The sequence below is a fragment of the Delphinus delphis genome, chromosome 16 (genome assembly GCF_949987515.2).
Source record: "Delphinus delphis chromosome 16, mDelDel1.2, whole genome shotgun sequence".
NCBI lineage: Eukaryota > Metazoa > Chordata > Mammalia > Artiodactyla > Delphinidae > Delphinus > Delphinus delphis.
This window is the reverse complement of record NC_082698.1, coordinates 36344479-36368471: the sequence shown is the minus strand read 5'-3', so window position 1 is coordinate 36368471 and position 23993 is coordinate 36344479. Positions and strand designations below refer to the sequence as shown.

The window sequence follows — 23993 nt, the reverse complement described above, 5'->3', positions numbered from 1 at the left end:
TGAGAATTTTATTTACTTGTTTAAATTTTTTTTTTTGGCTTTTTATTTTATATTAGGTGACTTCTGAATTCTGACCTTCATGCAGGCTTGAAAATAGCTGTTACTAATCCCCATGGTGATTGTGAATTATACATGAATGATTATTTAAACTGACTTTTAATTTATAATGTACCTAATCTTAGAAATTTAAAATAAAAGCACGAAGTAGTGCTTTTTCTGTTTCTTAATGGGATTAATTTCTGTTATGAAGGGAAACTCTCCTTCAGGAACGAGAGATATTAGAAGAAAATGCTGAATGTCGTTTGGCTATCTTCAAGGATTTGATTGGTAAATGTGACACTCAAGAAGAACCAAACAATGAAGATCATGCCGTGAAAGCTGAAACTGAAGTATGTTAACTGAAATATTAAATCCATGAGGTTTAGGTACCAGGATTTAGTATACCACATCAATGATGAGAAATATTAATATACTTTAGAATTAAAACAAAAAACTTAATATGTAGCTTTATTATAACTAAGCATGCTTTGTTAAGAATGTAAGCACAAATAGTTTAAATATAGCTATTGAACTTATAAAAATATATATCTGTTACATTTATATCTCAGTCTGGTGTTGATTAAGTCATTGTGTTGATTGTAGGTAGATACCTTTTTGTCTGATTATGGGATACCCCTCTCAGATTTGTCTTAAACTTAAAGAATTTTAAATGGCTGAGAGACCTAAAGGGTCATTTAGTTCTGTTCTGATTAAAACAAAAATATTTATATAAAGAAAGATCACTCTTGCTTGGCTGACTGACCATTCCCTACTGTTGAGGAAACATTCTTTCCTGCTGCTCCTACTGAAGCTGAAATTAATCTCATCTTTTTGGAAAGTTTGTTTTTGTTTTCCTTTGCTTTTTAATTACTCAGTTCAGGGGGTCTGGGATGGTGATGTCCAGGCTCTTGCTTTCAAACCATCATTATGTGTCCCTGACATAGTTTGGGATTTGGTCTGAATTATGAAACTGGAAATTTGTTTCCTGCGCTAGCCGAACAAAGCCTTTGAAGGCTCATTATATAACTGAAAGTATACCTGAAACATTATTCCTCCATAAAAACAATGTCATAAACTATGATAAGTCATTACAGAACAATTACAATTACCTAGTTCAGGTATAACTGAAAGTATACCTGAAACATTATTCCTCCATAAAAACAATGTCATAAACTATGATAAGTCATTACAGAACAATTACGATTACCTAGTTCAGGTATAACTGAAAGTATACCTGAAACATTATTCCTCCATAAAAACAATGTCATAAACTATGATAAGTCATTACAGAACAATTACGATTACCTAGTTCAGGTATGCTTTCAGTTATATAATGAGCCTTCAAAGGCTTTGTTCGGCTAGCGCAGGAAACAAATTTCCAGTTTCATAATTCAGACCAAATCCCAAACTATGTCAGGGACACATAATGTTTCATGTTCCATAGAACAGAAAGTGAGTAATGGAGCACAACTTTTTCATAATTGTAGGTAGTTCTATATAATCTATTTAAAAATTTTAAAGTTGTGAATTTTTTTGCTGTTTATTTTTAAAACTATCTCAATCAGATGATACCACACTGAAATAGTGAAAGCCACTGTTAACATTAGGTATGTGGATTTTGCTATTTTTAGGAAGGACAGAATTATGTAGGAATTGAAGATATTATTGGTTCTCTTCAAGATGATGTCACTGATATTAAGAAACAGGCTGAAATTGCTCACTTATGTATTGCATCTCTTGCTGACCCCCAGGAAGCTATTGCTTGTTTAGAATTAAAGTTTAATCAAGTTAAAGCTGAATTAGCTAAAACCAAAGAAGAATTAACCAAAACCCAGGAAGAGTTAAAAAAGAGAGAAAATGGTAAGTGGATGTATTTTACCCCTATGTAGATGTTATAAATTCATAAAAAAACAGACTAAGTACAGCTTTATCAGCAAATTAAGAAATCTCATAGGAAATTGTATAGCTGTAAATTTTGTCTATATATATGTATTATATATTTACTTAAATATAAATATATTTATATTTATATTTATAAATATAAATATATATATGTATATATGTGTGTGTGTGTGTGTGTGTGTGTGTATATATATATATATATATATATATATATATATATATATATATATATATATATGGTTTGTCACATCTGAGTTTCAAGTGTTAGATGAAATACTCTGCCCTTTTCTGTGTGAAACAAGATGGGTGGAAAATAACAGGTAAGTGATGTCTCATTCTGAAGTGTATCAGAAAGGTACCAGCTAATTCTTTTCTGACATTATACCAGAAATTTTTTACTATTGAGCATACGTGTTTCATTTTTACCCTAAGTTTTGAAAGTGGCTTTTTCAGAAACATTACTCTCTGGTGGTAGAATTTGTAGCTAAGTGCTTGTGTGCTTCTAGTGCTGTGAAAATCCTTTTTCCTGAGTATAACAATAAAGCGTCTACTATAGCAGCTTATGTTTCATGATTATTCAGTGATATATTTTTTTAGGTGCTTAGATATTCATTTTTAATATTCTTATTTTTTCAGAATCAGAAATTAATTTAAATTCATTGGTTCAAGAGCTTGAGAAGTCTATTAAGGTAATACTTTTAAGTTTTATTTTGTCTTGATAAGGAAATTAATAATTAAGTAAAATAAGCAGCATGAATTATGACTAGGTACGTCTATTTTAAAAATAAAGTAATAAATGAATGTGATAAAAAAAATTGATGAGCATAAGTGCCTTCACCCTCATACCTCTTTCCAAAGATGGCCTCTGGAAAGTTTCTTTAGTCTTTCCAGAAAAGGTGTGTGTGTGTGTGTGTGTGTGTGTGTGTGTGTGTGTGTGTGTGTGTGTGTGTGTGTGTGTGTGTGTGTGTGTGTGTGTGTGTATATATATGAAGCAAACACACTTTTAAAAAAATTTGTACAAATGGGATTGTAGTTCTGTGTCTTGCTTTCTTCCCTTAGAAGACATCTTAGAGATAATTGTATGGCAGCCCATACAGATCTATGTCATTCTTTCACTAGGTTTATTGTGTTGGTTAGATATATTTAAATGGTGTTTATTTTGTCTGAAGTTACTGAGTGTTCTAAAATTTAGGATATGGCCTGAGCAGTGTGCAGCATTGGAATCCTGAAAATCTCTAGCACTTTGTACCTTCAGATCAGATAATTACTCTAAATGGTTGTAGATGAATTTGACATTGATAGATATAAATATGAAATTGCAGGTATACATAGAGGTGAAGTGAATTTAAAATTCTAAACTTAATATTTTTCCTGACCTTCTCTTAACTTACATTTGTCCTTCTAAAGAACTGAATATTTTAAGATATGATCAGATATAAATAATTCAAGATCTTGGTATCTAATACCCAGTACTTAAAAAGGTAACCAAAATAATGTACTTAGTACAAGACATTACAGTTATTGTTTACACAATTCGTGATCTTTTCCTTTTCCTTTATTTTTTCTAGTTACAAAAATAGCTGCTAGTTGTAAAAATTCAGCTATATTAAACTATGTAAAGTAGAAAGTACAGTAGTACCCCATAATGTCTCTCCTACATCAAAACCAAAACAAAACCAACTTGGCTGGTAGCTCTTTGAGACTTTTATATATATCCATTTTTATAGAACATTTACTATGAACTCTTAAGTTCTTTACATATATTTACTTGTTTAAATCTCAGAACAATCTTATGATGTAGATACTGTTATTTTTTATTTTTATGGAGGTGTCAAATAACTTACCTAGGGTTAAGAGAACTTAACCTCATGGTGTTAACTGTTGATCTAGGGTCACTGTTCCAAAGGTTGTTTTGAAAGCAGACTCTTAATGATTAAAAGTTTGTTTTGCATGGTTCTTTAGCATCCTTCCTACCAAGCATACCCTAGGCAGAAAACATTCCTTTGAATAACTGAGATTTGTGGAGGATGGATTTTCTTGGTGAAGATTGTATAATTTGAAGGAGGAAAAAAATGACTAGGTGATTATGATAAGTCTGAGAGTGGAAGAGGAGACAACTTGAAATTGTCATGGTCTGTTTGAAAACTCAAAGTTTGTCAGAGGTCTGATCCCTCTACCCCAGGATTTTGTCATTTATCAGCGACACCAAGGGACTAATTGTGAAAAAGCATGTAGGTTGTTCTTCATGATATCCTTTGTTTAGGGATATCTAAAAGGACTTTGCTTTTTTTTTTTTTGTAATAATGCATTACTTTTTGACTTAAAGTCATTTTATCTATGTCTCTTAAGAACATTTGCTGATTTTACGATGTAAAATGATGTTTTGTTTTCTCATATAGTTTTTTTTCCCCCCAAAAATGGATTGCTACCAGTATGTAGGGATTTAATTAATCTCTGCTTTTAAAAAAATCTCTGCCTTTACCATACTTTTAATTACTTTATAAACATACACTTAACTGCTAAGGTTTCACCCTTCCTCTTTCTGGGTACCTTTTCTTCTGCTGTCCTTTTAGGGAGGCATAGTCTTTGCCTTAAAAAATAATAAAAAATAAAAAATAAAAAATCTAAATGGCTTTTATCATCTAGATAAACTAGGAACTCATTTTTTTTGGTTTTTTTTGTTTGTTTGTTTCCACCTGCAGAAGGATTCACATTTATTGGTTCAAATACAGTACCTAACATTTGCTAAACATGCATTTCACACTACTTGGTCACATCTCCACAGGTAGTCAATGCACAGAAGAGGGTCCATCCTTTGCCAGATGGTAGGGTGGGAGGTAGCAGAGGGACTGGGTAGCAGAGCTTGCCAACTATCATTTGGTTGATGGAGCCAGGTTGGTGGGCAGCCCTTGTCCAGCCCGCTGGGGACAAGGGCCCAGAGACATCCTGTTTGCTTGGCTCATATACAGGACTGTGGGTAGAGGTGGGCCTCAGGTAGGCAGCCCAGGGGTAGGCTCACGGATGCATGTTGCCACCGGAGCTCTGAAGGTGGTGTCATGGGAGGTGGTGCTAGGAGTTCACTTTTAAAGCAGTGTGTAGACTGTGTATCTTTGATATACATAAGCTAGAAGCTAAGGCTAGAACCTTTTCTGCGACTTGTGAACAAACTAACAAAGACATTGTTACTTTGAGAAGCTTTGGTTGTAAAACAATTGATGAGTTTCTCCAGTTACTCAAGATTCCTCAAGATTTTAAGTAAAAGTACCTATAAGAAACAATTTTGTCATAGTGTTTTCATATTTTTCTTTTCAAAGCACATTTTGTTTATGACTTAGGGTAAGTGTTTTAGGGTTCTGTGGTTATCTGCAAATAAGTCGCTAACCCACCTGATTACCTTAGAAAATCTAAAGATGAATTTGTTTTTAGTATCAGGGTGAAACTGCACACTTAACAAGTTTTTTTTTGTCCTTAGTGAATGTACAACTTAGTTAATATTGCTCACTTCCTAGAGCCATTGGTTATTTTAGGGTGAGATTTAAGAAATAACTTAGAAAATGTTTCAATAAACTTGAAAATAAAATTTTTATGATACAGTATTGAATCATAATTTATATAGTTCTTAAATGTATTATAGCTTTCTATATGTGAACTAATTTTAATTTATTTTACTTTAGGACAATGCTGGTACATCTACTTTAATAATAAACAATAAATTGGTTTGTAATGAGATGATTGAAATGTCTAAGGACAGCAAAACTAAAACCTATTCAGGAAGAAAAAGATTAAATGAAATTGAACTTCAACAAGATGAACCACCAGCAAAGAAAGGTACTCTTCAGCTGCTAGCAGGAGGCTTTTAAGAAAGCTGACTCCTAAACCAGGAAACAGAAGGGCTGTAAAGAGAAGGAAATTTACTTATCTAAGGCAAAAAAACTGAGAAAATATAAATGTCCCGAAGTTTTACACTAACATGTTATAAACTGTCTGGAGGATGGGTGTATTTAAAGCTGCCTTTATTTTAATAAGTATGTTTTTAGATATTGTGCTTTTATCACCCTAACATGGCAATAATTCTTTTACTTCTGTGCCTGTAGTAGTTAAAAGTCATCACTTTCATCTTCATGATTAGAGTACATTTTCTGCCAAAATTTCTCCACATTGTTGTTTCGTTTGAAGAAAAAGCCATTTGACAGTAAGACTTTGAGCTAAACATTACTAAAGACAAATGTGGTCAAGTTTTGTTTTCTATGAAATTACTAAAAAAAAGTGGGCACATGCTTCTCTATACTATACACCCCTGGTTATATGGAAGAACATGGCAGCTTTCACCTTGTCTCTAAGCTATTCATTCTGTCTTTTGGAAAACTTCTACAGTCTGATACAGGGAGGGAGGCCTTTCTAAGAGAAGGTGCGTTAGCTTTAGAAACCTAATTAGCAGAAAGAGAAAAACAAATCTCGTATATTAACGCATATATGCGGAATCTGAAAAAATTGCTAGAGACGATCTTATTTACAAAGCAGAAATAGAAACAGAGACGCAGAGAACAAACATATGGATACCAAGGGGGAAGGGGTGTGTGGGATGAATTGGGAGATTGGGATTGACATATATACACTACTGATACTATATATATAAAACACATAACTAATGAGAACCTACTGTATAGCACAGGGAACTCTACTCAGTGCTCTGTGGTGACCTAAATGAGAAGGAAATCCAAAAGAGAGGGGATATATGTATACGTGTAGCTGATTCACTTTGCTGTACAGTATAAACTAACACAATATTGTAAAGCAACTACACCCCAATAAAATTTTTTTAAAAGATGGATTTAGAATGTTATTAATATTTATGAGTAATAATAGATTATGAATTATGAGCCAAAAAAAACCCAAAGAAACCTAATTAGCTGCTTCACCTTGAGAAAAATGGATAAATTAAGTCTTTCTTTGGTCATGAGTAAAATAAGTTAAATATACCTGCCTCCTGAGGTTGTTAAGAATAAAAACAATTGGGTAATACAACAATATAATAAACACCTCATAGAACCTCAGTAAAATTAATGTTTTCAAAAGTAGATAACTTAAAGGATAATATAGCACTAGATATATTAATCCAATAAAATGTGAGCTAATAGATTGAGACTAATATGCATGGTCACCTTCTGTTATCATTGAAGGAGTGGTACCTTAGCTACAGGGAGTATAGCCTTGTTATGATTTCCATAGCACTGTTCCTCTAGTTTTTCACCTTGATCGGTGCCACAGAGTAGTTGAGAATATAGGGTAGTTGAGAATGCAGGAACAGTAGATCACTAGGAAGTGGAAGTGAAAGTTGGCAGAAGCGAGTGATCTACGTGGTATGACTAATCCTAAGGGTAACCCATTCATGAAGAAGGTGATTGTATAATAACTCTAGTTGTTAGTGACAAATAATTTGGATATGGGTAGATTTAAGTAAGTTTAGGTAACATAAAGTATTTTTTTTCCTCCTTAAATTCGTAACCACTGTGGCTATTTCTCAATTATTTGTTGTTAGAGACTAAAGGGACTACATAAAGGATCATAAAATTGTAGCTATAGCCCCCCTTCTTCCCCTCTACCTGCTACTAAAAAATCTCCAGAACAAAATATGTGACTCCTATAAATACTAGGATAGGATTAGGGGGTTGATAGTTTTACTGAATGTATGTTTTCTGTTCTTAAAGGGAATGCAAAGCCATTTCCCTATGAAAGTGAATTTACTTGTTTGAGGTCCCTGTATCTGTACTTTGGGAAGCTGATAACCATGTAAACGGTTCAAGAAATAAGCCTTCAGAATAGTGATAAAGGAGACAAACCAGAGATATGCTACAATCTGCTTACCTGTAACTTTTCAACCAGAACTAATTTTTGTAGCAAAATATAGGTAAGCAGTATATGTATAGGTTGAATGTGATAGAAATATTGAATTAAAGTAATTATCTTTCTATTTATGTTTACTTTTTATGTTAACCTATATTAGGTTTATATACAGTAAAACCTATTTCATCTTTATTGCTAGACTAATGCTTTAATTTCTCACTGACAAGGCTGTTCTGAATATGTTCTATGAATCTTTTGATATAAAACATAAAAATTTCTGAAAGAATAATATGAATATCTGAACAAGAAAATCAGGTGCAAAACAAATTATCTGAAGTACCTTATGTAATTATCCTAGTTATTTTTTTAAAAATAAATTTATTTATTTATTTTTGGCTGCATTGGGTCTTTGTCGCTGTGCGCATGCTTTCTCTAGTTGTGGTGCGTGGGCTTCTCGTTGCGGTGGCTTCTCTTGTTGCGGAGCACAGGGTCTAGGCACGTAGGCTTCAGTAGTTGTGGCACACGGGCTTAATTGCTCCGCGGCATGTGGGATCTTCCTGGACCAGGGCTTGAACCTGTGTCTCCTGCATTGGCAGGCGGATTCTTAACCACTGCACCACCAGGGAAGTCCTATCCTAGTTATTGAAATATAGTAAAATTAAGAGAACAACATTACTTGATCACAAAAGCTTTATTGCACTTACTGTAATTCACTTCAGGGTTTAGGGACTATATCCATATAGTATGCATGACTCAAATCTCTTCTCAGGATATTCAGGATTTATTTGTGAGCTCTGAATTTCTGATTGTTGTCATTTTTAACTTGCTTAGATCCCATCTTTCTCTCCTGATAAAGGGTTCAGACATCTTTATAACTTGTCTTCTTAAAGGGCAAAAGGATTAGTCATTTCCACTGATGAAGTCATAGGTGAGAAAATTACATCATAAGTTCAGAATTACTTAAATGGAAAGTAGAACAGAGGTATGAATCAGTGGAAAAGCCAGTTATTCCACTTTGGGATGACTTGCCACAGCTTTGTAAGATGTTAGGAGACAGTCTGATAAAAATAATGCACTGGTTGAACATTATTTTTAAAAATTCATAAGAGTAAATGGGCAAGTTTGTTGTAAACGTAAATAGGGGTAAATCTCTAAGTCTCCAGAGTAGATGGAATCCTTTGAATAAACTGAAGGAACTAAATTAGGAAAATGTAAGTACAAACATAGGAAAATCGTCAAAAATAAACTCAACAGCTTTTCAGAAAGCAGGCTATAGAGCAGGGGTAATGCCATGTTTTTCCTGTCCTTTTTGAGGCAGAAGAGACAAGGTAAGTTATAGGTAGTAAAACCTTGTCCAATGAGCTTTTAAAGTTAGTCTGTTAAAGAGATCTTGGAATCCTGTTATGATATTACATAATTACTGCTGCCCAAGAGCATTTAAACAATCCGGTGAAGGAAAAGAATATGGATTGTATTTGAAAAATGGAAACTTACAAATAAAACTTGCTTTCACATGTACACTACTGAATGTAAAACTGGATAAATTCTTGGATGGAGTAGGGAGGTGAGATTTCCAAATTATATAGTGATTTTTGGGGTGAGGGGATACTCTCACTGGGGACATCAGTATCTTGAGAGGACTGGGATTTTTTTCTCAGCCTTATGGAGGTACAGTTGACCAATAATTTTGTAATATATTTAAAATGTTTAACATGATTTGATATACATTGTGAAAAGTTTCCCACCTTATCACCATTAATTAATACATCTGTCACCTCACTTATTCACCTATTTTCCCCCTCTTTTTTCTTTTTTGGTGAGAACAGTTAAGTTATACTCTCTAGGCAAATTTCAGTTATACAATACAATGTTATCAATTATAGTCACTGTATTATACTTAGATCCTATGACCTTATTCATCTTAAACTGAAAAATTATACCCTTTTACAAGCCTCTCCCTATTTCCATCACCCCTCATCCCCTGACAACCACCGTTCTACTCTCTGTTTCTATGAGTTGGATCTTTTTTTCTCCTCGTATTGATACCATACAATATTTTTCTTTCTCTGTGTGGCTTATTTCACTTATTTCACATAATGCCCTCCAGGTTCATCCATGTCATTGCAAATGGCAGGATTTCCTTCTTATTTAGGCTGAATAATAATATTCCATTGTATACATATTTATTCCACATTTAAAAAAATCCATACGTCCATCCACGGACACTTAGGTTGTTTCCATGTCCTGGCTATTGTAAAAAATGTTGCAATGAACATAGAGCATGAACTTGCGTGAACTTTGAGATAGTAATTTCATTTCCTTTGGATATATACTCAGAAGTGGGATTGTTAGCTCATAAGATAGTTCTATATTTAATTTTTTGAGGAACCTTTATACTGTTTTTCTAGTGGTTGTACTACTTTATATTCCCATCAACTGTGTGCAGATTCCCTTCTCCCCTCATCCTTGCCAGCATTTGTTATCTCTTTTTGATAATAGACAGCCTAACAAGTGTTAAGTGATATCTCACTGTAGTTTTGATTTGCATTTCCCTAATGATTAGTGATGTTGAACACCTTTTCCTGTACCTGTTGACTATTTGTATGTCTTCTTTGGAAAAGTGTCTGTTTAGTTCCTCTGCCCATTTTTAAATTGGATTGTTTGGTTTTTTGGCTGTTGAGTTGTATGAGTTCCCTATATATATACCCCTTGTCAGATAGACGGTTTGCAAATATTTTCTCCCATTCCACGGGTTGCCTTTTCATTTTGTTGACTGATTCATTTGCTGTGTAGAAGCTTTTTAGTTTGATACAGTTTCACTTATTTATTTTTTGCTTTTGATGCTCAAGCTTTTGGTGTAATATCTAAAACCTGTTGCGTAGTCCAGTGTCAAGGAGCTTTTCCCCTATGTTTTCTTCTAGGAGTTTTATGGTTTCAGGTGCTATGTTTTAAGTCCTTCATCCATTTTGAGTTAATTTTTATAAGTGGAGTAAGATAGGAGTTCAATTTCATTCTTTTGCATGTGGATATCCAGTTTTCCCAACACAATATTGAAGAGACTGTCCTTTTCCATTGAGTATTCTTGGCTTTCTTGCTAAATAAGTTGGACATATGTGTGTGGGTTTAATTTTGGGCTTTTGAAACTATTTCATTGGTCTATGAATCTGGTTTTATGCCAGTACCATACTGCTTTGATTACTGTAGCTTTGTAGTATAGTTGAAATTAGAAAGTATAATGCCTCCAACCTTGTTCTTTCTCAAGATTGCTTTTGCTGTTCGGGTCTTTTGTGGTTCCATGTGAGTTTTTAGATTGCTGTTCTATTTCTGTGAAAAATGCCATTGGAAATTTGATAGGTATTGAATTGAACTTGTAGATTACTTTGGGTAATATGGACATTTTAACAATATTAATTCTTCTAATCCATGAACATGGAATATCTTTCCTTATTTTGTATGTCTTTTTTCATTCTCTTTCACCAGTGTTTTATAGTTTTCAGTGTAGAGGTTTTCACCACCTTGGTTGAAGTTATTCCTAAATATTTTATTCTTTTTTATGCTATTGTAAATAGGTTTTCTTTTCTTATTTTCTCTTTCTGATAGTTTGTTATTAGTGTACAGTTTTTTGTTTTGTATAGTGTTTCTTGTATATTGATTTTGTATCTTCCAACTTTAGTGAATTTCTGTATTCTAAAGGTTTTCTGGTGGAGTCTTTAGGATTTTCTATAATATAAAATTCTGTCATCTGTAAACAGACAGTTTTACTTCTTCCTTGCCAATCTGGATACAGTTTGTTTCTTTTTCTTGCCTGATTCTGTGGCTCAGATTTCCAGTACTAATGTTAAATAGAAATGGTGAGAGTGGACATACTTGTTTTGTTCTTGATCTTAGAGGAAAAGCTTTCAGGTTTTCATGGTTGAGGATGACATTAGCTGTGGGTTTGTCATATATGGCTTTCATTATGTTGAGGTATGTTCCCTCTCCAGTCTGTTGAGAGTTTTTATCATGAAGGTTGTTGAATTTTGTTAAATACTCTTTCTGCAGCTAGTGAAGTGATCATATGATTTTTATTCTTCATTTTATTAATAGAGTATATCACATTTACTGATTTGCATATATTGAACTATCCTTGCATCTCTGGGATAAATCCCCCTTGATCATGGTGTATGATCCTTTTAATGTGCTGTTGAATTCAATTTGCTGATATTTTGTTGAGGATGTTTCCATCTATGTTCATCAGTTATATTGACCTGTAATTTTCTTTTTTCTAGTGTCCTTGTCTAACTTTTTTATTTGGGTAATGCTGGGAGAGAGCTGTGATTTTAATTTATCAAATGGGTTCATAAGATTAAAAATCTTGTACAGTCACTTAAGTTTTTTCCCCCGCATTATATAATAGTATCTGAAAGACCTTTCATAAATGCTTGTGCTTTTTCTTTATTTTTCTCACAATGTCAACTGTGATTAGCATATAGGAAGATAGAAACCTATTTGTATGTAGGATAGTAGATTTAATTTTAAATATCTTTTCATGATCTTGAAAATGCCTTCTTAATTGAACAGATTCGTTACATAGGGTACTATTATCTCTCATCTAGGCTGCATGAGAGCCTCCACAGACAGGAGGAAAAACTTAAGGGCTTGTATGTCATTACTATGTGATATTTGACATTTATCTCTTATGGAACAGTTACATGTAGGGCTGCCATATAGGGGCTTAGTAATGAAGCAAACTGATATGTTTAGATCCCAAATGTTATTACACGGGTGACTATCAAGGTCTTCCAGAAATTTAGAAAAATAGATTCCTGGAGTAGTGTGCATGTACCCTCAAAGTGTTTGCGTGTACAATACATTCCAGATTTATCAAGTCAGTATGTTTGGTATTTGTTCTCAGGAATCTATATTATAAGCTCTTTTGCCAATTCTCTAAAACTAGAGAACCACTGTTATAAAAAAGGTGCTGTAAAGAGAACAGCTTAAAATTTAAAACAAAATTGCACTAAAGTAACCAAGTTAATATAACTGAGGCATGTTAGATTATAAATTTGCACATATCTAGAACCAGAATAGTTTACTGATGACAAAGTTATGTTTTTCTGATATAATGATACGTCTTAGAGATAGAAAAGGAGAACATAAGCTATGTAGCTAAATTTCAGAAATAATTCATTTACGGGGATCTCCATGGTGGTCCAGTGGGTAAGACTGCAGTCCCAATGCAGGGGGCCTGGGTTCAATCCCTGGTCAGTGAACTAGATCCTGCATGCATGCTGCAACTAAGAAGCCCCACATGCCGCAACTAAGAAGCCTGCATGCTGCAAATAAGACCTGGCACAGCCAAAACAAATAAATAAATATTTTTAAAAGTTCATTTAGGATTATTGTTCATGTATATAAAGATGCATTAGACACAGAGAGTCTGCTGTCAGGAAGTTTGGAATCTAGTAAATGAGAGTGACAAGTAAACATATTATTTCAGTATAATCTAATGTGCTCAGATGCATAGTATAATATGGTGGCACACACTAAAAAGAAAACTATAAAATACACTTTTTAAAGATTCATTGGACAGTTACCAACTGAAAGTAACAGGTTTCTTAGTGAGGAGAATTTCAATCCATCTCTCCCTTATAACTGTCTTCTGCTCTTATGGATTTCATATTATATCTGAGGCCTTTAAGCATGAGGAATTCGATTCTCAACATGCTTAGTGAGACTACCAAATAAAAATATAGGTAAAATTGACAGATAAGTGGCCAGTGGGGGAGTGAGTGAAGGTCAAAGGACATGTTGAGTTGATTATATCAGTACAGTTATTGTGTAGAAAATTCATAAAAATTGTATTAGAGTTGTGTATATAAAGTTCACACATATAAACATCAAACCTTGAAGTGAAATAGAACAGGAAAAAAATTTAAAAACCAAAGCATCAGATTCTTATATGTTTTGAAGTAATTTTCCTAGGATATGAGACACTCATCAGATCAGTTATTTTATCAATGGAAATTGTATGAGACATAAAAAGATAAATTTGTGTATCTGGAGAATTGAGAATTATGTTTCAAGAGTTAATCATGTATTCTGTGAGAAAAATTTGAACATAGTTTATACTGGACAGTTGTGTGAGATGAGTTAATTTGTCAAATATTAAGAATTAAGTTTTAGCTAATAGTGCATCTTCTCTGGACATAGTTTAATCTATACCAACTATGTTCTTGTACTTATATAACATTTACAGAATGCTTTAACATACATTATATATTAACTTATTTGGCCCTCTTAACACTATCCTGTAGTAAGTAGGACAGGTAGAAATATCCTTATTTTAGAAATGTAGATATTAAGCCTGGAAAAGACAAACTTTTATTTATTTTTAATTAGCTGAACTCTTCTGTACAGATTTTCAGTTTCTAATAATATCTAACTATATCCCAAGCACAGTGTTCTAAGCTCATTGATTATCTTGATCTTCGCAGTAACTCTGAGATAGGTGGTATTATTGCTATTATTTTCCATTTTCCATTTGAGGAAGCAGCCGTGGGGTCAAGCAGTTTATTGACAGTTATGCAGCTAGTGAAGGGTAGGGCTACATTAGACTTGGCATAAATTTAACCATTTTTCTCCTAATTTTACCTGTGAAAGTATCAGGTACTCAGTTTGCAAATCACTAATTTAGTAGATCTACAGTATAATTGTACTTTAAGACTGTTCTTTAGTCTGCCTTAGGGTATAATTCCCTACCTTCTATCTCATAGTAATAATAAGGATTTGTAGTAGACAATTTAAATAACATAAAAGCTATAAAAAGAAAGTAGAAGTAACTAGTAATCCCACTCAGAAGTAGTTACCAGGATTTTCTTGCACATCCTTTGCTAACTTTTTCTGCTGTGACTTAATGGAACTACAATTTTTACGTAAATTGGTGTATGCTATGTATGTTTTGCAACCTGATTTTTCTTTTTTACTCAATAGCTTATTTCTGTTTTTCATTAAAAGCGTGCTTTCATATGTTTCCTATGTTTGAATATTGGCTTATATGGTAACTTTTTGATTTTTATTAAGGTTTGCTAGATTAATAATAATTTTTTTTTATTTTTAAAGGACCTACACATGTTAGTCCAGCCATCACTGAAAACCAAAAGAAAAGTGAAGAAATGCAAGAGAGCATTTCAGAAGATGAGGAAAACATTAGAGTTTTACAAGAAAATAATGAAGAGCTGAAAACACGTTTACTCATTGTTGAGAATGAACTTAAAAATGAAAAGGAAGAAAAAGCAGAATTAAATAAACAGATTGTCAGTTTGCAGCAGGAACTCTCTTCTTCTGAAAAAAAGAGTTGTAGTTTTAGTGTAGAGGTCCAACAAATTCAGTCGAATTATGACAATGCGATTTCTGAATTACATGTGCAGAGAGGTATAAATCAAGAACAGGAGGAGAGGATCATGAAATTGTCAAAGGAGATAGAAACTGCTAGAAGAAACATCACAAATAATGTTTCACAAATAAAATTAATGCAAGCAAAAATAGATGAATTGCGTACACTTGATTCAGTTTCTGAGATCTCAGACATAGATTTACTCAATCTCAGGGATCTGTCACATGGTTCTCAAGAGGATAATTTGCCAAATACACAGTTACATCTTTTGGATAATGATTATTTGATAAGTAAGCAAGTTAAAGAAAATGGTATTCAAGAACTTGGTAGGGAAAGGTCTTTCCACTCTACTGTTGAAGCCATTTGGGAAGAATGTAAGGAGATTGTAAAGAGTTCCTCCAAAAAAAGACATCAGATCCAGGAACTGGAAGAACAAATTGAAAAATTACAGGCAGAAGTAAAAGACTGTAAAGATGCAAACAATAGACTAAAAACGGAGGAGAGGGAGAATAAAGATCTACTAAAAGAAAAAGAAAGTCTTATACAGCAGCTGAAGGAAGAATTGCGAGAAAAAACTGTTGGTCTTGATATTCAAGTACAGCATGTAGTTGAAGGAAAGAGAGCACTTTCAGAACTTACTCAAGATGTTACTTGCTATAAGGTGAAAATAAAGGAACTTGAAGCAATGTTAGAAACTCAGAAAGATGAATGTAGCCGTTCAGCCAAGTTAGAACAAGAAATTATGGAAAAGGAATCTATCATTTTAAAGCAAGAAAGAAATCTGAAGGAATTTCAAGCAAATCTTCAAGATTCTATCAAAAACGCCAAAGATTTAAGTGAAAGGGAAGTCAAATTGAAAGAAGAAATCACAAAATTAACAAACAATTTGCAAGATGCAAAGCATTCACTTCAATTAAAGGAAGAAGAAAAAGAAACAAACTGGCAAGAAACAGAAAAGTAAGCTAAAAGTTATTAAAATGTTTGAAAATATGGAAAGCATTTATTCACTTTTCTGTGTAGCTTTTAAAGAATCTGGGTGGGCATATCTTAATCTGGTTAAGTATAACATGTATGATGACTGAAGAGCTTCAATTTTGTTTATATAAACCTTTGGAACCAAAAGTTATATGCAAAGATCTGTTTATAAAATCTCCTGAAATCCTCCTTGAAAGATTTCTTCATGGTTTGGACATTCCAAATTTGTGAAAAGATCTAATTTTGTATATTATTAGTAGCTCATGCATATGATTCTAAGTGATTAGTGATATGTCACTAGAGATAAGTGATTTTTTTTTTTAGGTTGAAAGAGGAGCTCTCTGCAAGTGCTGCTCTTAGCCAGAATCTGAAAGCAGATCTTCAGAAGAAGGAAGAAGATTATGCTGAGCTGAAAGAGAAACTGGCGGATGCCAAAAAGCAGATTGAGCAAGTACAGAAAGAGGTAGGTTATTTGAAAAAGTGTGTGGCCAATTTAAATGATAAAGATTGTTTCCCTTATATATCAAGTTTAGACACTAAGTTTAGTATTGACCAGAACATTTGTCAACTCCATAATTTTTCTTAAATGATGAGAAAAGTTATTTCACAAAAGAAAATTTAGTCAGATTAAACAAACTGAAGGATGTCTAATATTAACAAAAATATGTGCCTTAGGTAAGATTAGAACGTTTTTTTTTCTTTTAAGGGCTGCTAAGTTCAAGTCCCCCCAGAAAAGTAAATAGCAAACTTTTGTTTGCAGATAGTATTTAGGAGAGTATGTAGTGCAATTGTAACAAGTTTTTATTATAATTTGATTTAAAAATAGGAAATATAATCACATGATTCCAAATTTAAAATATATGAAAATATGTGTAGTGAGGGAAAAAATGGCCTCCCAGCCATCAAGTTTCCCTCCAAGGTGTCAGATGTTACCAACTATTTTTTTTCTCTTCACTTCTCCCTCCTCCCTCTGTTTTTCCTTCCTTCTCTTCCTATAAAAAATGGAAACATCCTATAAACACTATGTGAACCTTGGTTTTCTTCTCTCAATATTTCCATCTCAGGATATAAAGAGTCTCCAAATGAGCTTTTTTTCTTTTTTATGACTGAACATTTATTTACCATTAATCAGCCCCGTATTGTTGGACAATTAAGGTAATTTCCAGTCTTCAGTTAATCATGCAGTGATGCCATTTTGAACATTTGCAAGTCTTCCTCTGGTATAAATTGCTAAAAGTGGAATTTATGGGTCACCAGTTTGTACATTTGTAATTTTGATATTTATTATGCTTTTTAGAGATTATGCTAGTTTACTCACCAGAACTAATGTATGAGAACAAGAGAGTATTTTTCTCTATACTCTTATCCACAAAGTAGTATTTTATCTTTTTTTTGTTGTTTGTTTTTTTGTGGTACGCGGGCCTCTCACCGCCGCGGCCTCTCCCGTCGCGGAGCACAGGCTCTGGACGCGCAGGCTCAGCGGCCATGGCGCACGGGCCCAGCCGCTCCGCGGCACGTGGGATCTTCCCGGACCGGGGCACAAACCCGCACGTCCCCTGCCTCGGCAGGCAGACTCTCAACCACTGCACCACCAGGGAAGCCCCTATCATTTTTTTTTTTTTTTGATATTTGCTAATTTGACATGTAAATCGTGTATCTCAACTATAATTCTAACTTGCATATCTCTAATTATGAGTGAACATTTTTTGGTTTAAAATTCATTTGTATTTTTTTTTCCTGTGGTCTGTATATTCATATTCTTTGTATTTTAGTTTGGGTTATTGTTTTTCTTTTTATTATTGCTTTGTGGGAGCTTGTTACATACTTAGGAAATTAACTTTTTTTTTTTTTTAATTTAAGGGTGATTTATTTTACTTAAGGGTGGCAGTGGGAATAGTCATAGATTTCTAATACAAACCAAATACAAAAATCAAACAACCATAAGCATAATGAAAATCTAAATATGAAAAGCTAATCTTTTAGGAGAAAAATAAGGAGACTATCTTTTTGTTTGTTTGTTTGTTTTTTGCCAGTGGTAATGGATATGTAAGGATATTGACAACAACATTGGAATAGCAGAGGAATTGAAAATGCTATACATTGATCAATGGGAAACTAGCTAAATTAATTATATTGCATATACACAATAAAATACCATGAAGAAAGCAAACACATATATAGTCTTTGGTTGAACCATAGACCATTCTAAGTGCTCTACATTACATATACTATCTCACATAATTTCCCAACAATACTACTACTATCCTATTTTACATATGAGACAAGAAGTTAAGTAACATGCCCAAGATGACACATATATATATATATTTTTTTCTACGTCATAATATTGACATTCAGTCCAGTAATCCTCCACTGTAGCAGCTCCTTTACTTTGCAGTGAAAATTGATTTGTATATTTTCTGGAAATTAACTTTTGAAGGATATTAGTTATAGATATCCCCCTATCTCTCCCCCACATTGCCATTTTTCTTCATTTTGATTATGTTCTTTTTTTTGCCTTGGAGCAACTTATTTTTCTTTTATGACTGTTGGATTTTGAATCATAATTAGACTTTTTTAAAAAGCTGAAGTAATTTTAAATATTTTTCATTACCTTGAGTTAGTTACAAAAGAATACTTAAATGTGTAAGGTCTGAAGAATATTGATACAACAAATGCTTGTGGGTCTCATCGATTTTCTGTTTCCTACCCCCACTGAGGTTACCGTAATGAATGTTTTGTGTTTATCTTTTTTTAATCTTTTAAAAATATAAGTTAAATCATATTTGTTTTTTTATCTCTAAACATTATGTCGTGTTCTGAGCATTTTCACATCATATTCCTGACATTTATGTATGGTTATAATTAATCACTTTCACTGCTGTGTAATACTCCATGTGTGACTATACAGTTTAGTTATCTATTCTATAGTTATCTATTCTATTGTATTTAGTTATACAATTTTTGATTAATGGAAGAAAAATCCAAAAAATACCACCATAGATAAAATGCAAAAATATATGTTGTTTCTGATAATTATACACAGAAAGTTTCCAGGCCACACAACAAGTATTTCAAAGTGGACTAGATTAGAAATGTAAGACAGTAAAGACGACCTAAACTGTAACTAGGCATCGGAAAATGTTTAGTCAGATCAGCAAGTTAAAAATCATAATTTGGAAAAGCACTTGTTTGTCATTCAGAAGCCTGAATTGTTTGCTTTCTAGGAATGAAATTTTGGCCAGGGCAGCCTTTGCTTCTCCCTTCATTGGATATAAATTACCTATCTTTGGATCTAGTGTAGATTCTGAACTTGTAAAATAAATTTCAAATGACATTTCGGTTTTAACACCTCAGGATCAAGACTAGAGTTTCTATAGGTGGTAGACAGGCTTGAAAGCTTTATAAATTCTGGGCAAATGACAGGTAAATGGATTAAATTACTCCAAAATATAAACTGCAGTCCTAGCCCTATGCACCTTATTGCCTTTTGTTAGGTTCCTTTCACTTAGCTAAGTAGTCCAGAGGGAACTTTGGATTTACATTCCTATTATCAGTCCACATATTGTTCATAGTATCCTCAACAAAACAAATAAGGAAATAACCATTAGGCTGTATTTAAGCCTTCATACATTTTCCTCATTTCTATCAAATGTAATGTATGAGCAAGGCCTGTGTAGTTTGATTTTGAATTACTGATTGTGAGATCTGGTCTGCCTCTCTTGACTTTACTACAGGATAGGCTAGAACACCATTCCTTTGTCTTTTCTGATCTATTTAAAAAAAATTTTTTTTTTTTGGCTGTGTTGGGTCTTCATTGCTGCACACGGGCTTTCTCTCTAGTTGTGGTGAGCGGGGGCTACTGTTCGTTGCGGTACGTGGGCTTCTCATTGCAGTGGCTTCTCTTGTTGCAGAGCTCGGGCTCTAGGCACGCGGGCTCAGTAGTTGTGGCTCACGGGCTCTAGAGCACAGGCTCAGTAGTTGTGGCACACGGGCTTAGTTGTTCTGCAGCATGTGGGATCTTCCCGGACCAGGGATCGAACCCATGTCCCCTGCATTGGCAGGCTTATTCTTAACCACTGCACCACCAGGGACGTCCTCTTAAAATGTTTTTTTGTTTTAGATTGTTGTAATATAGGTTGTTTATTTCTGTTAAGTGATATCCTGGCTGAAGATTCTTGGAGTATAGAAACTTCCTGGTTTAAGATACTATTTCTGAATACCATGATGATCAGTAAGCATTATCAAACATGGTATAATTGACTTGTGTTCATATGGAGCTAGTTACTCAGTTCTTTAAAAATGGCTTCTTTTTCCAATTAAAAACTTCATTATAATACATTATTAGGAAATTTTTTAAAAATTAATTTATGTATTTTTGGCTACGTTGGGTCTTCCTTGCTGCACGCAGGCTTTCTCTAGTTGTGGCGAGCAGGGGCTACTCTCTGTTGCAGTGCACGGGCTTCTCATTGCGGTGGCTTCTCTTGTTGCAGAGCATGGGCTCTAGGCACGCAGGCTTCAGGAGCTGTGGCTCACGGGCTCAGGAGTCATGGCTCGCGGGCTCTAGAGCGCAAAGTGGCACATGGGCTTAGTTGCTCCCCAGCATGTGGGATCTTCCTGGACCAGGGCTCGAACCTGTGTCCCCTGCATTGGCAGGCGGCTTCTTAACCACTGAACCACCAGGGAAGCCCAGGAAATATTTTTAAAAAATGAAGGTAAAAGTGAAAGTCTTCTCCCCAGTCTCATTTCTCTCTTCTTAAATATGACCACTCTTGACAGTCAATCCTTCTGTGTTCTTTTAGATCTTTTTATATGCATTTTACATAATATATGTAAATAGTGCTTGTATGGTTTTATTTTTATAAATGGGATCAACTATATATAAATAATTGCTTTAAAAATATATTATAATTTTAAGATTTTTTATAGCAGAATTTAGGTATCTCTTTTTAAGTAATGTTTTATTGTATAGATGACTATTTAACATTCCTCTAAGAGTGGGTATTAATAGTGTTTTCTGTTTTTCAAAATAAACAATGTATGATGTCAATGCTAATAATAATAGGAGCTTAGTCTGGATTGGTTGTTCTGAGTTTACATGTATCATCTCATTTAATTTTCACACAAATATTAGGGATAGGCATTTTTTTAACTTCCATTTTATGACTAAGGAAGTAGGCATTGAGAGAGAACTTGTCCAAGTTCACTTGGACAATGTTAATGTTAGAGCCAGTAAATGTTAGAGCCAGTAAATGTTAGAGCCAGTAAATGTTAGAGCCAGTTTGGAAACTGAAGCAGTCCTTATGTGCATCTTGGTGCAACACGTAGTTTCTGTACTTTATTGGCAGACAGTTTATATCTGTAAAATTGATGAAGATGGTGTTTATTACTGGAAGTCCCATATTTTTGAACAAAATAAGCCAATAAAAATAAATATTATTAATGTATGATTATAAAAGGAATATATATTTATTGTAGTAAATTTGGAATATACAAAAAGCCTAAAAAGAAGTGTAAAAATCACCTGAAACCAAACCCCTCAGAACTACTATTATTTTATTATTATTTATTTTTATTATTTTATTATAAAAAGCTTGGAGATACCATGCTTTTTATGAAGGGGAACTTTGTTCAATTAACTTCCTTCAGTTTTTGAGATCTCTAGGATTGGTATCATGGAAATTGGACTAAAGGTGTACATAGATTACCTGCTATCTCTCCTCCCGTCCCCTTCCCTTTTCCCTCCTCTCTCCTCCTCTCCTCTAAGATTTGCATACTAATTCATAGTGCTTTTTTATTTCTTTAATAGGTTTATAGAATTAAATTACCAGTAATACCAAAAATCAATTGACCTTCACTTGCATGGGTACCTTTTGATCTTGTAATTGTTCCATTTTCATTCTCTATGTGCCATTATTAGCTTTTGAAGTATTTCTTATATTACTGGATCACATTACTTAATAGATCTTGGAAATCTGAGCCAGTGTTTTTCCCCTAGAGTATCTCTATTGATTTTTCCATGATAATGATTTTGCTGTTGCATGCAAGAGTCCATGTTTCTTTTTTGAGAGCACTTACAGGGTTTGAGAGTCTTAAAATATTGTAAAAAGAAAATGGCCTCTTCATATGTATCTCCCTTGGAGTATCAGGAAATTTTCTGATAATCTGAAGCCATATCATCAAGAAATTTTCTGATAATTTGAAGCCATATCAGGTATGTTAGAATCTGTAATTTTTCTCATGTGATTTAAAGGACATGAATCTTTGAACGAGTGGCCATGAATCTTAAACAAAAAGCAATTAGTATTTCTAGAAATATTTAATTTGATTTATTACTTTGTAGGTATCTGTAATGCGTGATGAGGAGAAATTGTTGAGGATTAAAATTAATGAACTGGAGAAAAAGAAAAACCAGTGTTCTCAGGAAATAGATATGAAACAGCGAACCATTCAGCAACTTAAGGTAACAGTTTTGTTTTGAAAGGTGATTTGAGTAGATTCTGTTGGTATATTTTAGTGTTTAATTAAATGTATCAGTTCTTTTTTTTTTTTTTTTATGTAAGAAATGGATAGTTTTATTTGAGCCAATCTGAGGATTATAACCTGGGAGACAGTCTTTCAGAAAGCTCTTAAGACTGTTCTACCCATTAGAGGTCAAAGCAGGGTTTACATACCTTTTGAGACAAAGGGTTATACATCAAATGGTATATTGTTGACAGTTTACACAATCCAGATCTGCAGTACAAAGGGAGTAGTGGGTAGTCATGGCCCCTTTCACCATAAGCAGGAAGGTTATCTCCTAAAGCATTATCTTGCTGGCACCAGGAGAAAATAGCTCTTTACAATCCAGCAGGCATTCCTGTGTCTTCTAAGGAAGGGTTAATGCAGATGCATAATGCACACTAAAGTGGGGTAGGGGGTGGGCACAGACAGAACTTTATATTTGAAAAAAAAATTTTTCTTTTTTTCCTTATCCTGCCTTAAAAATGTTTTGTTTTGTCACAACTTAGTGAGAACTCTCAGGTGGTAAACCCAGCCCAGTTGTCTGGTCAGGGTGCGCAGCACTGCTGGGGTTGCAGCAGAGGTGCGTTTGCATTGCGGTCAGGGAAGGGTCCTGGAGCCCCAGCTCTGCCAGGGTCAGGGTTAGCTGGGGAGCCCTGCCCGCAGTGCCCGAGTTCGAGGCCTCCCCACCCACCCTGGATTTCGGTATCCTGGGCACCATCTGGACAGCAGGTGGCTGCAAAGTGTGGGCTGCGGCTCCCAAGCACCACACCCTCTCCTCGGTGGAGCCAACTCCGCAAACCCCTGCTTCTGGGTCTCAGACCAACCCTTTCTCCATCTGTCACTGCAGTAGGACGTCCCAAGGTTTAGGGAGATTTCCAGTCCTTGGGAGCAGGGTTTCGGGGGGACTGTCTCCTAGTCTGCCTGCATGTTCCCCTACACCCACAGAACAAGAGTCATGGTGTTTTCAGGAGACTTTTTGGAAGCCTTTAGGAAAATAAGCTGTTAAAAAAATCCTAGGGACTTAAGGATCCAGTAAGATCCCACATACTGTGGAGCAGCAGAGCCCGTGCTCCACAACAGGAGAAGCCACCGCAATGAGAAGCCCGCGCACCGCAAGGAAGAGTAGCCCCCCGCTCGCCACAACTAGAGAAAGCCTGCGCGCAGCAACGAAGACCCAATGCAACCAAAAATAAATAAATTTGTTAGTTAAAAAAAAAATCCTACTTTCAGGAAGACAATTATTTCACGATTCCAACACCTTAGGGGACTTTGGGGAACAGCTATGAGTACTTGGTGATAACAGATGATTTCAGTGTCAACCCAAAGGTATGGTGAGGTTTCAAAACAGATTGAA

General features: G+C 34.3%; 1 protein-coding gene across 4 annotated transcripts in view; it reads left to right on the top strand.

Moving 5' to 3' along the window:
* KIF20B (kinesin family member 20B) overlaps positions 1–23993 on the top strand; it is a 74715-nt gene that overhangs the window by 25613 nt on the left and 25109 nt on the right. For 3 of the 4 annotated variants that reach the window (XM_060034497.1, XM_060034498.1, XM_060034496.1), the window contains 7 exons: positions 251–389; positions 1671–1899; positions 2578–2630; positions 5616–5769; positions 14887–16117; positions 16460–16598; positions 22479–22598. In XM_060034497.1, coding sequence (XP_059890480.1) covers positions 251–389; positions 1671–1899; positions 2578–2630; positions 5616–5769; positions 14887–16117; positions 16460–16598; positions 22479–22598 — 2065 coding nt within the window. The remainder of the gene's footprint in view (positions 1–250; positions 390–1670; positions 1900–2577; positions 2631–5615; positions 5770–14886; positions 16118–16459; positions 16599–22478; positions 22599–23993) is intronic. The other variant, XM_060034499.1, reaches the window with a different exon arrangement.